Source organism: Scophthalmus maximus, chromosome 14 (assembly GCF_022379125.1).
Source record: "Scophthalmus maximus strain ysfricsl-2021 chromosome 14, ASM2237912v1, whole genome shotgun sequence".
NCBI classification, from domain to species: Eukaryota; Metazoa; Chordata; class Actinopteri; order Pleuronectiformes; family Scophthalmidae; genus Scophthalmus; species Scophthalmus maximus.
Genome location: NC_061528.1, coordinates 545,001 through 560,000, shown reverse-complemented (window position 1 = coordinate 560,000; position 15,000 = coordinate 545,001). Strand labels below are relative to the sequence as shown.

The 15,000-nt window shown below is 45.6% G+C and overlaps 2 protein-coding genes across 5 annotated transcripts in view; both read left to right on the top strand.

Moving 5' to 3' along the window:
- zeb2a (zinc finger E-box binding homeobox 2a) overlaps positions 1 to 12,426 on the top strand; it is a 29,254-nt gene extending 16,828 nt beyond the window's left edge. For 2 of the 4 annotated variants that reach the window (XM_035604409.2, XM_035604411.2), the window contains exons 3-10: positions 1,342 to 1,587; positions 1,873 to 1,941; positions 2,381 to 2,575; positions 2,717 to 2,967; positions 3,913 to 4,021; positions 4,660 to 6,584; positions 7,741 to 7,921; positions 10,045 to 12,426. In XM_035604409.2, coding sequence (XP_035460302.2) covers positions 1,342 to 1,587; positions 1,873 to 1,941; positions 2,381 to 2,575; positions 2,717 to 2,967; positions 3,913 to 4,021; positions 4,660 to 6,584; positions 7,741 to 7,921; positions 10,045 to 10,610 — 3,542 coding nt within the window. In that variant the 3' untranslated portion in view covers positions 10,611 to 12,426. The remainder of the gene's footprint in view (positions 1 to 1,341; positions 1,588 to 1,872; positions 1,942 to 2,380; positions 2,576 to 2,716; positions 2,968 to 3,912; positions 4,022 to 4,659; positions 6,585 to 7,740; positions 7,922 to 10,044) is intronic. The other 2 variants (XM_035604412.2, XM_035604413.2) reach the window with 2 other exon arrangements.
- Positions 12,427 to 13,812: 1,386 nt separating this feature from the next.
- Positions 13,813 to 15,000, top strand: part of gtdc1 (glycosyltransferase-like domain containing 1) — a 14,497-nt gene continuing 13,309 nt past the window's right edge. The window contains exon 1 of the mRNA XM_035604360.2: positions 13,813 to 13,960. Within this exon, the coding sequence (XP_035460253.1) occupies positions 13,943 to 13,960 (18 nt within the window). The 5' untranslated portion in view covers positions 13,813 to 13,942. The remainder of the gene's footprint in view (positions 13,961 to 15,000) is intronic.

Here is a 15,000-nt window from a genome sequence, read left to right as displayed (position 1 = left end):
CATGTTCATGTGTTTACATTGTTATGTGTTCACATGTTCATGTGAGGGACAAAATGGTGGACAGTGTTTTCAGATGGTCTGACTGCGTTGCCCCCGGTGACATCTGCTACTCTGCCACAGTCATGTGACCCACAAGGCAAACAGCAGCGTGAATGTCTTTTGTTTGGGAGGTCACACACACACACACACACACACACACACTCACACACACACGCACACTCACACACACACTCACACACACACACACACACACACACACTCACACACAGACACACACACACACACACTCACATACACTCACACACACACACACACACACACACACACACACTCACACACACACACTCACACACACACACACACACTCAGAGATTTTTCTTTGTCTCGTCACAACATTTACACTTTATTGAGTTTTTATTGGTTAAAATCACTTTTTTATTTTATTAGTTTCATCTTTAATTAGTTCTTTTAAACTTCAGAGCTTATTATTATATAAATATCATCATCACATTAAACACACGTGTGTGTGTTGTCATGTTTATGTTTATGTCTGATATTTGTGGTTATTGGGTCTGACTCTGACTATTGGTGATTGATGACGATTGATGATGCTGATGAGTTCAGGTGGTGACATCACAGTGGCAGCTGATTGGTTGTAAACTGTTTGGTGTTGTGTGTGTGTGTGTGTGTGTGTGTGTGTGTGTGTGTGTGTGTGTGTGTGTGATCATATTATAAGTCATACCTCGGACCACACAGCGAGTCTTCACATCTCAGCTCTTTCTTTTCTTCCTCTTTTCTTTTTTCTGATGTGGGGGGTGTTACCCTGTGTGACCCCCCCCCCCCCCGGCCGTGCTGGTCACACCTCTTAAAGCCGGGTCTGTCCCACGCCCCCCCCCCCTTGGTATTCAGTCCAGATTTCAGTCGCGGCTCCTTTTTAATTTGCACCTGTTGTGCAGTTGTCGAGCTCCACAGACAAAGATCATATTATGACCAGATACACACTCTAATCTCCGTGTTCCCTGGGGTGTGTGTGTCTGAGTGTGTGTGTGTGTGTTGAGGGGGGCAGCCCCCTCTTCCTCCTCCCTCATGTGAATGTTGGAGGTTTGTAAACTGGCACCAGATAAAATCCTTCAGACCAGTTTAAACTACACTGTAAAAACACAGTTAAAACCTACACTGCAAAAAATACTGTTGAACTAGAACATACACCTCAGTAAAGGAGTTCAATCCCTCTGTCCCCCTTCTGAACCCGGTTTATGTTCCAGGTCCTGGTCCTGGTCCTGGTCCTGGTTCTTGTTGTGAGACCTAACATGCTGTTCTGTTGTTGTGTTTGCGTTGCAGTGTTGAACTATGAGAACGTGGTGGACTCGGGTTCGGAGACGGATGAGGACGACGGCCTCGCGAACGGAGGAGGGGGCGAGGAGGACGAGGAGGAGGGGGGCAGCCCGGCCGGCGTGCCCACTCTGGAGGCGTCGCCCCGGGTTGGCCACGCCCTGCTGTCCTACCGGGTCCATGAGGGTCCGGAGGGTCCACATGACCACATCCAGGGCTGGAGACTCGACACCAACGGACACCTGAATGACTCTGGTGAGACACATCAGCCTCACGTCATGTGACAACACTCATCTTTGATAATAACTCATCTTCACGTGACACAGAAAAGGAAACAAGAAAATAAAAACAGACGAAAGAGACAAAAAGAGGAAGTGAAAGCTCATTATTCTGAAATCGCCTCCATCTTGTCTCTGAAGCAAAAAGAGGAATGAAAAGACAAAGTGCGTCCATTTTACTATGAACGACAACAACGGCGACCTGACGACCTCCACACACAATAATGAATAATTGTCTGTTTTCTGCTGCTTCGTGTCTCAGTCAACAGGAAGGACAAGTGTGAGCGTCTGGGCCCGGAGGAGTCGCTACACACAGTGGGAAACAGTGCAGGTGAGATAATGCGTCATCATCATAAGGAAACACCACCCACCCCATCCGTATCAATTTATTAATATCTAAACAGTAAATGATTGTTCCCTTTTTCTTTCACAATTTTGATCTTACATTTTTACGATACATATTTCTTCACCAATTTCAACTTGACGCTGGTCCAGAAATCAGGACAGAACAGGAAACAGACGCAGACCGGGTTACAGAGGTGTCCCTCATGGCTCGATTCTGGGTCCTCTCTGATTCACTGCTCCTGTCCTGTTATCTTTACCACTCCTCAGAGCAGTGTACAGTTATATATAGATGACTGTATGTATATATATATATAATATGTTGCAGGCTCATGTCCTTATTGGACAGAGGTCATCTAAGTATCAGCAGTTGGTTGTTTTAAATCCTTGTGTCTCTGAACTCATTCCGTTGTGGCCTGTGTCCTCAGTGAGGCGACTGGAAGGCGTCTCCGAGCTGGACGAGTACTTTCTCAAACGTAAACCGGATGATGGCGACGGTCACCCGGCGACCATCGCCGAGTACCTGCAACGCAGCGACACCGCCATCATTTACCCAGAAGCCCCAGAGGAGGTGACGAGGCTGGGCACGCCCGAGGCCATCGGCCAGGACGAGAGCGAGCAAGGTACGAGGAGGGACTAAAGAGAGGAGATCTAGACACATCTGAGAAGTACAGGGAACTGGATGATGACAAACATTAACAGACCACAAGATCTGCTGTTGCTCATTAAATGTATGATGTATCTCTGACCTCTGACCTCTGCAGACCTGCTGCCCGGCTCTGCGGACGACTTCGCCCAGCTGCTCACGTGTCCGTACTGCGACCGCGGCTACAAGCGCCTGACGTCTCTGAAGGAACACATCAAGTATCGTCACGAGAAGAACGAGGAGAGCGTTGCCTGCCCACTGTGCGCCGACACCTTCAGCCACCGCACGCAGCTGGAGCGTCACATGACCTCACACAAACCCGCCAGAGACCCGGTCAGAGACCCGGTCAGAGACCCGGTCAGAGACCAGGTCAGTCACGCCTCCTTCCTGCTGCTAATCTTCATCTGCAGTTAGAGATCCAGAAGCAAAAGGGGTCTTTTTAGGATTTATTTCTAGAGGTATAAATATAAGATTTCTTATTCTCTAATAAATCCCGCCCATCTCCAGTGTGAATCTGGAGTGAATCCAGGAGCAGATGGTCGTCGTCTTCTTCTTCCTGCGTCTGAGTCTTAATCCTCTCATGACGACATCTGTTTATTCGTGTACGTCCTCAGAGTTAAACTGTTAAACTGAGACTCCCACTCATTCACACATTCACTCATTCATGAGGATTTAATCCTTTTTTAATCTGCAGAGGTCTATATGTTTGGTTTTCTTTTTCTTTATAGTAAAGTTTTTGGTTAAACTGTTAATTATCAAGCTTCAGTTACATGTCTTTGTCATGAAAGTTTAATAAGGACAGTTGAGGAATCATTGATTATTATATTTATATATATATATATATATATATACATTAGTAGATTATTACTCCCTTATGTCAGAATCAGCATCGGCTCTAATAAAACATGACACTTCATCACCACAGACTGTGACTCAGCCTCTGTTCAGTCGATGATTATTCTTTTGTTTGACCTTAACGTGTAATGAACTTGAAACAGGACAAAGTTACTGAAATGAGTCTGAGGAGGGGAGGGGGGGCGACCCCCCCCGGGGCTGTTTGTGTTTGTTTATCTGGTCATTTGCATATGAAACGTCAGGAATGCACCGACACCTCTGAACAACCTCCACCCACACGCTTTCTCACAATATGTGGAAGCTAGAAAGAGTTTGAGAAGCTTCGAGGAGAATCTTCCTGTCGCCATCAGATCTGCTTCACTAAACACTCGCCGTCTGTTCCACAGCTGCTAATCTGCTGCTCACCGACTCCCACTCTTTCTCCATCAAACCAAAAGTGTTTGTTTGTTCTCTCTGCAGCAGCCGCTGCTCAACGAAGACGCTGGAAACCGCAAGTTCAAATGCAGCGAGTGTGGAAAAGCTTTCAAGTACAAGCATCACCTGAAGGAGCATCTTCGTATTCACAGCGGTGAGTCGTCTGTTCCGGACTGATGATCATATCTGTTGTTTCATAATCTGCTGAATGACTCACCACGTTTTCTGTAGTCGGTTGACCTGTTTCATGTCTGAGTGATTCAGACACGAGGACCAGATCAATCAACTTCTATCTGAATACAGTTTAATGAACGGGGACATCAGCAGCACTGACTCATGAATATATATATATATATTTATATATGTGTATATATATACACAACCTCAACTAGAACATCACTCAGTAGAGTTTATACCTTCACCAACAACCTTCCTTAAATTCAACCAAGCTCCATCAAATCTCTCATTACAGAATCAGTAAATGTGTCTGAATGTTTTCTGAATTATTCTCTGTGAACAAGTTAAAAAACAATGTTAAAGAAAGAGATCCCGTCCCTTTGTCCTGATCCATGTTCCATCAGACAGACAGACAAGCAGACAAACAGACAGACAGACATTCAGACAGACAGACAGACAGACAGACAGACAGCAGTGAAAACATGACCTCCCTTGCGAAGGCAGTAACAGTGTGACCTACCCCCACGAGGATCATTAAAGTTTTCACACTTTGTCCTGAACATGAAAGTGTGAACCACATCAAAACCATGATCCTTATTCCCTGTTGTGTTGCAGGTGAGAAGCCGTACGAGTGCTCCAACTGTAAGAAGAGGTTCTCCCACTCCGGCTCCTACAGCTCCCACATCAGCAGCAAGAAATGCATCGGCCTGATCGCCGTCAACGGACGAGTACGCAACGGAAACAATGGCAAGCCAGGTTCCTCCCCCAACTCCACAACCTCATCGCCAGGGAGCCCCGCCCTTGCCCAGCTCCGCCATAAACTTGAAAATGGGCGACCGCTTGGCCCTCCAGATCAGCAGGGTCAGCTCGAAATCAAAGCAGAGCCGATGGACTTCAACGACTACCGGCTGCTGATGGCCTCTCAGCACGGGTTTGGGGGACCAGGGGTTTATCTGAACGGCCGTGGAGGAAGCCCTCTGGGAATCCACAGTTCCTCCCAGAGCCCTCTTCAGCACCTGGGGGGCATGGGGCTCGACCTGCCCCTGTTGGGTTACAGACCAGGGTCTCTCGGGAACAACCTGAGTGAAGTTCAGAAGGTGCTTCAGATCGTGGAAAACACGGTGTGCAGGCAGAAGATGGATGGGAATCCAGAGGAGATCTCCAAGCTCAGGGCCTACATGAAGGAGCTGGGTGCCCAAATGGAGGAGCAGAAGCTGGTCCAGGCCGGCTTCCAGGTAGTGGGCCAGGGCAGCCCCACGAAAAGCATAATCGACTTCACACTGGAGAAGGTCAATGAGGCAAAAAGTCTGATTGATGACTCAAAGAGGCAAGTGGACATCAAGAAGGAGAAGGCAAACCACTCAGTAGACATTAGCGGGGAGGAGAAATCCCACGATGGCCAGAACCAGTTCCTGCCGTTCTCTTGCCAGTACTGCAAGGAGAGTTTCCCTGGTCCCATCCCGCTGCATCAACACGAGCGCTACATGTGCAATATGAATGAGGAGATCAAAGCCGTTCTGCAGCCAGCCGAGAGTAGTCCTGCTCCCCGCAGGGGGGCAATGTCCACCGAGCTTCCCGGTAACGATCGGGCCACCAGCCCCATCAACCCCTTCAAAGACCATGTGTCAGTGCTCAAGGCCTACTTCGCCATGAACACTGAGCCCAACTCAGAGGAACTGCTCAAGATCTCAATTGCTGTTGGCCTCCCTCAAGAGTTTGTGAAGGAGTGGTTCGCCCAGTGGAAGAGCCAAATCCACCATGGAGGCCGTCTGAGGAAAAAGTCACCGCCCCCTGACCGCAGTGGATCGGACAAGCAGAGCTTCAGCCGGTCAACAATATCGCTTCCTGTCATAGATTTACATGCAGGCTTCACTAACGGTGATGCCGCCCACAGACTCACAAAAGGCAACCAGTTTACAGCCAACAGGCAGACAACAGGGGACAAACCACTAGACCACTTGGACCACTTGAGGAGCAATACTCCGTCCCCTCTCAACCTTTCCTCTACTTCTTCCAAAAACTCTCAGAGTAGCTCTTACACTCCAAACAGCCTGGCTTCTGAGGATGCCCATGGGGATTCACCACTGGATCTGTCACTGCCCAAACACATGGCGCAGAGGCTGCTCACTGTTGGAGAGAAGCGGCCCAGACCTAACGGTTTCATCATCGAGCACAGTGGCGAGGCACACGGACGAGAGCAGGGGCCCGGTCCTCTAGACTTGTTAAACATCAAGAAGGAAGTCCTGGGCCCTGAAGGTGGAGGGACTTCTGTTCATCAGCTGGAGAAAAGCTCCAGTCCTATGTTCGGGATTAATCCCTTCACTGGCGGTCCCGTCTACACCTCCCTGCCACCACACGGAGCATTTCCTCCACCCACCTTCATGTCTCCCGCCCAGGCAACCATCCCAGGCCTCAGACCCTACCCTGGCCTGGACCCCATGAGCTTCCTGCCTCACATGGCCTACACTTATGCCACTGGGGCAGCCACATTTACTGAAATGCAGCAGAGGAGAAAGTACCAACGGAAACAAGGTTTCCAGGTAAAAAATTATTATCAAACGCAAAGATCAAATAAGTCATTTGTCAGGGCCTTCCCAGAATTATCATCCGTTGCCAACCAGATTTGATGGTTGGCAACCTGAGTTCTTCCTCTGTACAAAGAAGTTAGCACCCTGTATTAGACGGGTCCTGATCATGGCTCATGGTGGGACAACCCTAGTTCTTGTAGGTAAAGCTTCTTGGTGGAGGTTCAGGAATATTTGACTTAATGGGTCGAATAACTCAACTTAGAGTTTTGGTTTGAGCCAACAAAGATTTATGGCTGACGTTGTGAACTTTAAGGTCCAGCCATTCGCAGTGACCTGCTCACTCTCAACACTTAATGACCATAATCAGATGAGCCATAAACACAGAAGTGGTCTGGGCACAGTGCTGATGGATGTTTTATAGACGGAGCAGGACTTGATAACTCCCTGATGTGTACGCCAGTAAATCAACGTCGTGGTACTTCGATCTTTACTTCTGTGAGAGGACAGTGACTCAGAACAAGACATACATGTAGGTAGAAGAATCTGGAGTTTTTTGATTCAGTGATTAAATCACAGTGGTGTTCAGCAGCTGGACCAGTTCAGAATCTACTGTCATCTTTTGTTTCCTACATTAGATCACAGACGGTAAACGAGGCTCAGTAAGAGATCCTCAAAACGGGGACATAGATGTAGTCGATGAGGTCACCCTGCCCAGAAAGTTGACTTTCAACTTTGACCTTTAAATTCACACAGGCAAGAAGTCGGTCATGCTTAAGAGACTGGACATTTGAACATGTATATTACCATAACAACCGGGAAACTGCGGTGAGGTTGTTTTAAGTGAATGAAGGAACTTTCCATGGGGATGGCCATCTCATGTTTTTGAGTTCTGATGAGTTCTTCCTAGTTCTCAGAAGAAGAACTCGTATCACCTGGTACGTTTTGATCTGTAAACACAATCCCAACTTTCAAAACCTCCGTCCCATATGGCCCTCCCCTTTTTAAAGTGTCCCCTGGATGAAAGGGACTTACCCCGGTCGGGCCCTTAAGCTCTGTCCAGACTTGGGATCATGGCGGCGGTGGGGGGGTCGGAGCAGAAGGTGCCCCAGAGTGTGGAGTCGACAGGTGTGGGATTATCAGATGTAATGAAACGATGTGTGTTTCTCAGGGGGAGCTGCTGGACGGGACGGCGGACTATCTGTCGGGCCTGGACGACCTGACAGACAGCGATTCGCTGCTCTGCAGGAAGAAGATTAAGAAGACTGAAAGTGGTATGTACGCGTGTGACTTGTGCGACAAAACATTCCAGAAGACCAGTTCCCTCCTAAGACACAAATATGAGCACACAGGTATATATAACATTTGGACACTTCTTTCTTTTACCCCACCCCCCATGCGTTTGTGTCCCCACCCTTCATATCGTCCGTCTTCCTTTTCATTCTCTCCCTTGTTTTTTCTTTTTCATCTTCATGTGGCATTATAGCTGCCCCACTTGTAGGTTTTTCTTCCTCTCCTTTGTTCCCTCCTCTGTTTTGTTCTCTGTAATCCATGGCCTTTAACATGTTCCTTTCTTTTCAGCAGGGGGTAGGGATCATTTAACATGAGGAGGCTTACATAAACATTCAGAGAGCAGAACATGAGCATCTCATTCATACTGTGATGTGTTTGTGTAGAGACGGAGGGAGGAGGGGGAGCTGTGCATGTTTGCATGTGTTGCTATTTGTGCATGTGTGTGTTATGTGAGGGAAGATCAAAAGGAAATGTGAATTACAGCAGAAATCGTCCGTTTGACAGTTTGAGACGTGAACACACAGAATAATGTGACAGGTGAATGTCCGTCTGTAACGTGGACCAATGTCAGACGCTGTCAGAAACATTCAGTCTTTTATCAAGAGATGAACTCTGCTGCAGCCTCGGATGTTCAGATGTACAGACTCCGAACACACCGCGGTGCGTTTCATTTTTATTTTAGATTGAGGTTCGCGTGTCACATGTAGGTGTAAAACAGCATCAGTGAAAATAATCTCCATCCACACCGACACACCTGAGGACACACGTCACATTACCAAACAGCTGTAAACAGGAAGTGGATAGTCTCCTCTGCAGCTGGTTGCTTAGTAACAGAAACTCCTCTGAAGGAGGAAGAGTGATGTGACGACGACGAGGTGGAACTGCTCCGGAAAGGAAGTGTTAGCGACGACATTGAGTCCTGACTGATGAGAACCAATCAGAGAAGAGGACGTGGGCGTCGTCTGCATCATCGTTTAAAAACTAAAACACAACCGGAGTTTTCACACGTCTCTGATTCAGAGGCTGGTAAACACCACGCCAGGCGTAACCATAGCAACAGTGATGTGTTTGAACGTATGGATCAGGACGTAACGTCAACGATCTGACTCGTAGAATGAACCTCGTAGCAGTTTCTCTCTTGTCACCAGCAGACTGACCCACAGTTTTATTCACAACACAAATACAGAACAACGTGAAGTGGGTGTGGCTCAGCTGGAGGTTTTCTCCAGAGGCCACGCCCCCCACACACTGATAGTTTAAAACAAAGTGGACGGTGATCGGCTGCATCACACGTGTCATTGCTCTGATTGGTTGGAGGTTCTTTGGTCCGTCACAGAGTCGGAGTCCGAACACGTCAAAACGTCCATGTGTGGTTTTCAGATCTCAGACGGATAGATTCACCTGAACTGTGACTGTTCTACCTTCGTCTCTTTCACACCGTTGCATCACCCTCGTCACTCAGAGCAGGAATCTGCATCTCGGTTATTTTACTGGCACTGCGTGTGTGTGTGTGTGTGTGTGTGTGTGTGTGTGCGTGTGTGTGCGTGTGTGTTATAGTAAACTATGCCAGCAGTGGTGGATGTTCCAGGTCTATTTGTGGCTACGAACTGCCTGCAAGTGTGTTTCTGAGGATGTGTGTGTGTTTGTGTGTGTGTGTGTGTGATTTTGGTCCATGTGTGCGTGGGACGTGTTTGGAAGGTTTTCAGCAGCAGAGCGAAGCATCCTGTTCAGTCAGATGGAAGAAATGTTGGTACGGAGCCGTAGTAAATCCAGAAATGTGTGTGTGTGTGTGTGTATGTGTGTGTGTGTGTCAGGTTGGAGGGGGCGGTGTTACAACTGTTAAGGATTCCTGCTCCTCCTCAGGTTTAAATCTGTCGCTATGATGTCACAGCTCGCCGCCGCCAGTCGCAGGCATGTCTGACTTCAGTGTCGTCACGGCAACAGGTGGACACAGAGAGAGTGACCAGGAGTGTTAGTTTGGACACGATGTTAGATGACAACTCAAGCTTCCCACACACACACACACTTGTTGTGTTGTTACGTACAGACAGAAAGTGTCCGTGCGTTTCTCTGCTCTCTGTTGATCCGTGTTGTGAAGCATGTGTTTGGCGTGTTGTTGTGTGTTAGGCGTGTGTTTGGCGTGTCCCTGACCCTCTCTCTCCTCCCGTCTGTGTGTCTGCAGGTAAACGTCCTCACCAGTGTCAGATCTGTAAGAAAGCCTTCAAACACAAACACCACCTGATCGAACACTCGCGGCTGCACTCGGGCGAGAAGCCGTACCAGTGCGACAAGTGCGGCAAACGCTTCTCGCACTCGGGCTCGTACTCGCAGCACATGAACCACCGCTACTCGTACTGCAAGAGGGAGGCGGAGGAGCGCGAGGCAGCCGAGAGGGAGGCGCAGGACAAGGGAGGAGGAGGAGGAGGAGGAGGCATGGAGCCCACTGAGCTGCTGATGAGGAGGGCCTACCTGCAGGGCCTGGGGCCCCTGGGATACTCCGACCCCGAGGACCAGCAGGAGGACGCAGGGCTGATCCTGAGGGACGGCAGCGAGGCAGAGAGGGAAGAGGAGGTGACAGAGAGACAGGAGGCAAGTTTCAGGGAAGGAGAGGAGGAAGAGGAAGAGGAGGAGGAAGACAGACTGGAGACGGACTCGACGAGGGACGAAGAGGGCAAAGACCCGACGCAGCTGATGGACGAGAGTTCACGAGAAGGGAAGACACACGACAAGTTGGACCAGAAGAACTGAAGCTTTGAGACGTTTCAAAGAGACTGAGCAGAATAAAGATGTGAAGTTTATCTTCCCCACATTTTAAATTTGAATTATTTTAACCACAGTTGTTCACACTGCCGTGGTTCTACATGTGGACAAGTGTCAAACTGAGGAGTTTTATCAACAACATTTTCAATTTTAACTCTAAAACTCAGTTGGGAGCTAAACTAACTGAGCCACGACGGTCTGGACACACTCATTCCTTTAGTGGTTCAATGGTTTCATACACACACACACACACATATATATATATATATATGTGTGTGTGTGTGTGTGTGTTTATATATATACATATATATGAGAAGGTGAGAAACTTCTTTTCCTTTGGTCTTTGAACCCTGAATAATTTTTCTCCGTGTCCAACTGGAGATGCGACACGATGAGCGACGTCGTCGTCATGACGCTGGTGGGATTGTTTAAAAATCCACCTTATGCAAAAAAACGAAAAAGAAGATAAATGAGATGAAGAAGTGATGATGATGATGATGATAACATGATGATGATGAAGCTGTTTAAATGTACAGTATTGTAAAGGCCTGAAAGCTGTGTGGTGCTATATCGATGTTCTTAACTTCCTGTGTCTCGTATTTTGGATAAAAACATCTGGAAACAAATTGCACTTGACTTCACGAATCACTACGAAATAAAAAAAAGGAATGAAAAAAGAGGGAACGAAGCCTCGAGTGCTCATCACTTCCTGTCAGTGTTATTATCGTTGTATCGTTGTTTTATTTACTGTGATGTTTTTTGTTTTTTTTCATCCTGTTTTTATTGCTTTTGCCAACTAACCACATGATTTTTGGGCCTGAGATGTTTTTCTCTATGTGAAGGAACATTCTGAACCAGTGTGATGATGATGATGATGATGATGATGATGATGATGATGATGACGACGTGAGTCTTAAAGAGGAAGGAGTTTCTCCAGAGGACGCCTTATATGCAAACCTGTTCACCTGTGCGTTTCTGCAAAGTGCCATCCCTGTACAGTGTCATCGTCCGTATGAATATTCATCCTGTGTCTGGTCGTCAGTGTTAGTAATAGATAGATGGCAGTTTTTTAGTTTACATCTGTTTGTGCAATTTTCTCTATGATTCGTCTGTTTTTGTTTCCGACACAGTATTTTTTGTCAGTATCAATTTTTTGTAGAATTTTCCAACACAAATTTCTTTTTCTTTTTTGTTTTTTTATTGGAGAATTTTACCATTTTATTTATGTGACTCATTTTATATTTCCTAATTTTATTTATTTCATACTGTAGTGTACAGTATTACAGTTCCTCACAAATAGATATATTTTAGTAAAATGTTTCTGTCATTGACTTATTGGAGCAAAACATTATGAATACAGAGCGCTTATGGTATCTGGAATCTTAAATTTTTATTTGTCGTTGTTTTATTTCCTTTGAAACTACTGGAAATTCTAAATTTGGGGAACTTTTGATAAGATTATTGTGAAAACACTGTATTTTTAAGATTTAAAAAAAATCCACTTTATCCACTGAAGAGGTGACGAAGGACTGATGAGGATGATGATGATGATGATGATGATGATGATGAAGGAACCACTGAAATGTCTGAAGTATTATTGATGAATTTTTAATTTCTCTTGGAAATGCTCGAATAAATGTAGCCAAAATTAAATTTTAATAAAGCCGTGTTATTCTTCTCGTAAGGCTTCGTACAGCTGAGTGATGAGGAGGAGGAGGAGGATGGTGTGTGTGTGTATCTGATGTCAGATGTTTGAGCCCAACATCCATAATTTGAATTAAATAAACTCATTAATAAAACATGACTTGAAGCCTGAGTAAAGGAATTAATGTAGCTAACATAGATGCTAACACCAGTATTAGCACCTGTATTAGCTGTTAGCTCTGCTGCTAGCTTAGCTCTCAATGCTATCACTTTTTTGCCGTTTGTGGCCTTTTGATGTCGTTTCTACTTCACGTCTGTTTTTCAGATCCTCTGAGATTTGACAGAATAATTTCCGTCTCTTTGAAGTATAAAATCAGAAGAATCTGTGTCCTCGCTCCATTCGCTGGATTCATGAATGTTAATGTACATGACGGGGGAAAAGTTTACAGGAGGCAGACACACGGTGTTTTCATGTGAGTACACAGGTCATACAGCCCTGTTTCAAATACGGTTTGATTTTGATTTTCTATTTTGAATAACAAACAATAAGTATATTGTCAAGATACGACGCTGATGTTAGTACTTCGATTCTATATCAATACACATTTTCTCCAAAAACGCTTATATATCCTCACGGCCCGCGAGCTGTCGGTTCTGTGTGCGCTCCGGAAAGAACATCCTGGTTTTCGTTTCAGCCGCAGTTCTGTAAATCAATAGCAAAACAAATGTCTCGGGATGAACCAACATCACTGAGTGCAGTTGGTAAACATCGCTCGTCGAGACTTTAAGAGACGTGTTAGCTGGTGTTGCTGCGACTCAGGACTCTTTGGCCTCGTGGTCAGCGAGTCGGCTCACGTACCCGAGGTTGAGAACAGTGACATCAACAACAACAAAGAGAGAAACAAGCTTTGTCCTAAATCGCTAACCGGCCCTTTAAGGTGAAAGTTAAGGGAAACTTATCGACCTGTCGTCTGAACTGGACCAGGTCCAGATAGAAAACATCTGGACTGACAGTCACTGAGAGGACAAACACTCTTTAAAACAAAGTGTTAGATTCATGAAACCTTTTTATGTTTTTGAAAATGCGAAAATCAGATTTCACTGATTCGTCTCGTAGTTTATCGTCTTGGTTTCTTCTTCTTCTTCTTCTTCTTCTTCTTCTTCTGTTTTTTATTTGGCGGTTGGCAAACAACAAATTGGTGCTTTAGGAGTGTGGCTCAGCATTGCTATTATTTACTATATACACTAAGACTAACCAAACAAAACAAACAAAACAAACAAACAAACAAAAAACTTATATCTTCTCAATTACATTTGTTAATCTAAGATACTGATATATGACTTGATAACACTCATCTGTGCTCTTCTGTAGAATATCAACTAGATTAAACTGTACCTTTTTCTTTCTGAGGTTTTGAATAAGATGCCTTCTTTCTTTCTTGCTCATATTTTTGACAGTGCAACATAACATGCTCTATTGTTTCTTCTTGGCTACAGTAGTTACATTTACCTCGTCTTGGTTTCAGTTCTTCCAACTTTTCATATAAGAATTTGGGGAAATTCACCGGAACCTGAGCCGTTCAAAAAGTTGGCGGGGTCACTGTTCAGCTCGGCTCTCAGCAGCGACGTGATGACGTGTCAGGAAGTACGTGTTCCTGTGAGCTGGCGCCGGACAGATGCAGTCGGAGGAGGAGGTGAGTGTCGTGCTGTCCGTCGTCCGGAGGACGAGGCGCGGAGAACCGTGTCCCCGCTGGGAGCAGCCTGGACGGTGGAGGACGCGGAGGAGGAGAGCTAGTTGCTAGTTGCTAGTTAGCCGTTAGCTGCTGGCAGAGCTTGCGTGTCTGACGGAGCTAACGGCTAACACGCAGAGCCACTGTTAGCTTGTCTGTGCCGTTTGTATGGCTGTCTGAGGCTAATGCAGCTAACGGAGCTAACCGCTAACTGTTAGCGTGTCTCTGTTAAAACTCATAACTTTGTACTGAACTAATAAAAGTACAAGACCTCAGTGACGTCACCACAGGACTGAACATTCACAACCATAAGTAACTTAATATTGATCAGTTTGTCTTCATATGAAGAAACAATAACACTATGATTAAAGGAGATGTTTCACTATAACCACTGTTTAAAGCACATGGTGGAGATTATTTCATTCATAATTATCTCATACACTGTATATAAAGATGATCACTGACTGTATATAAAGGCGATCACTGACTGTATATGAAGACGATCACTGACTGTATATAAAGACGATCACTGACTGTATATAAAGACTGTATATAAAGACGATCAGTGACTGTATATAAAGACGATCACTGACTGTATATAAAGACGATCACTGACTCTATAAAGAAGATCACTGACTATATAAAGAAGATCACTGACTGTATATAAAGACGATCACTGACTATATAAAGACGAACAGTGACTGTATATGAAGATGATCAGTGACTGTATATGAAGATGATCAGTGACTGTATATAAAGACAATTAGCTGCTGTATATAAAGACGATCAGTGACTGTATATAAAGACAATTAGCTGCTGTATATAAAGACGATCAGTGACTGTATATGAAGACGATCAGTGACTGTATATAAAGACAATTAGCTGCTGTATATAAAGACGATCACTGACTGTATATAAAGAAGATCACTGACTGTATATAAAGACGATCACTGACTATATAAAGACGATCAGTGACTGTATATGAAGACGATCACTGACTGTAT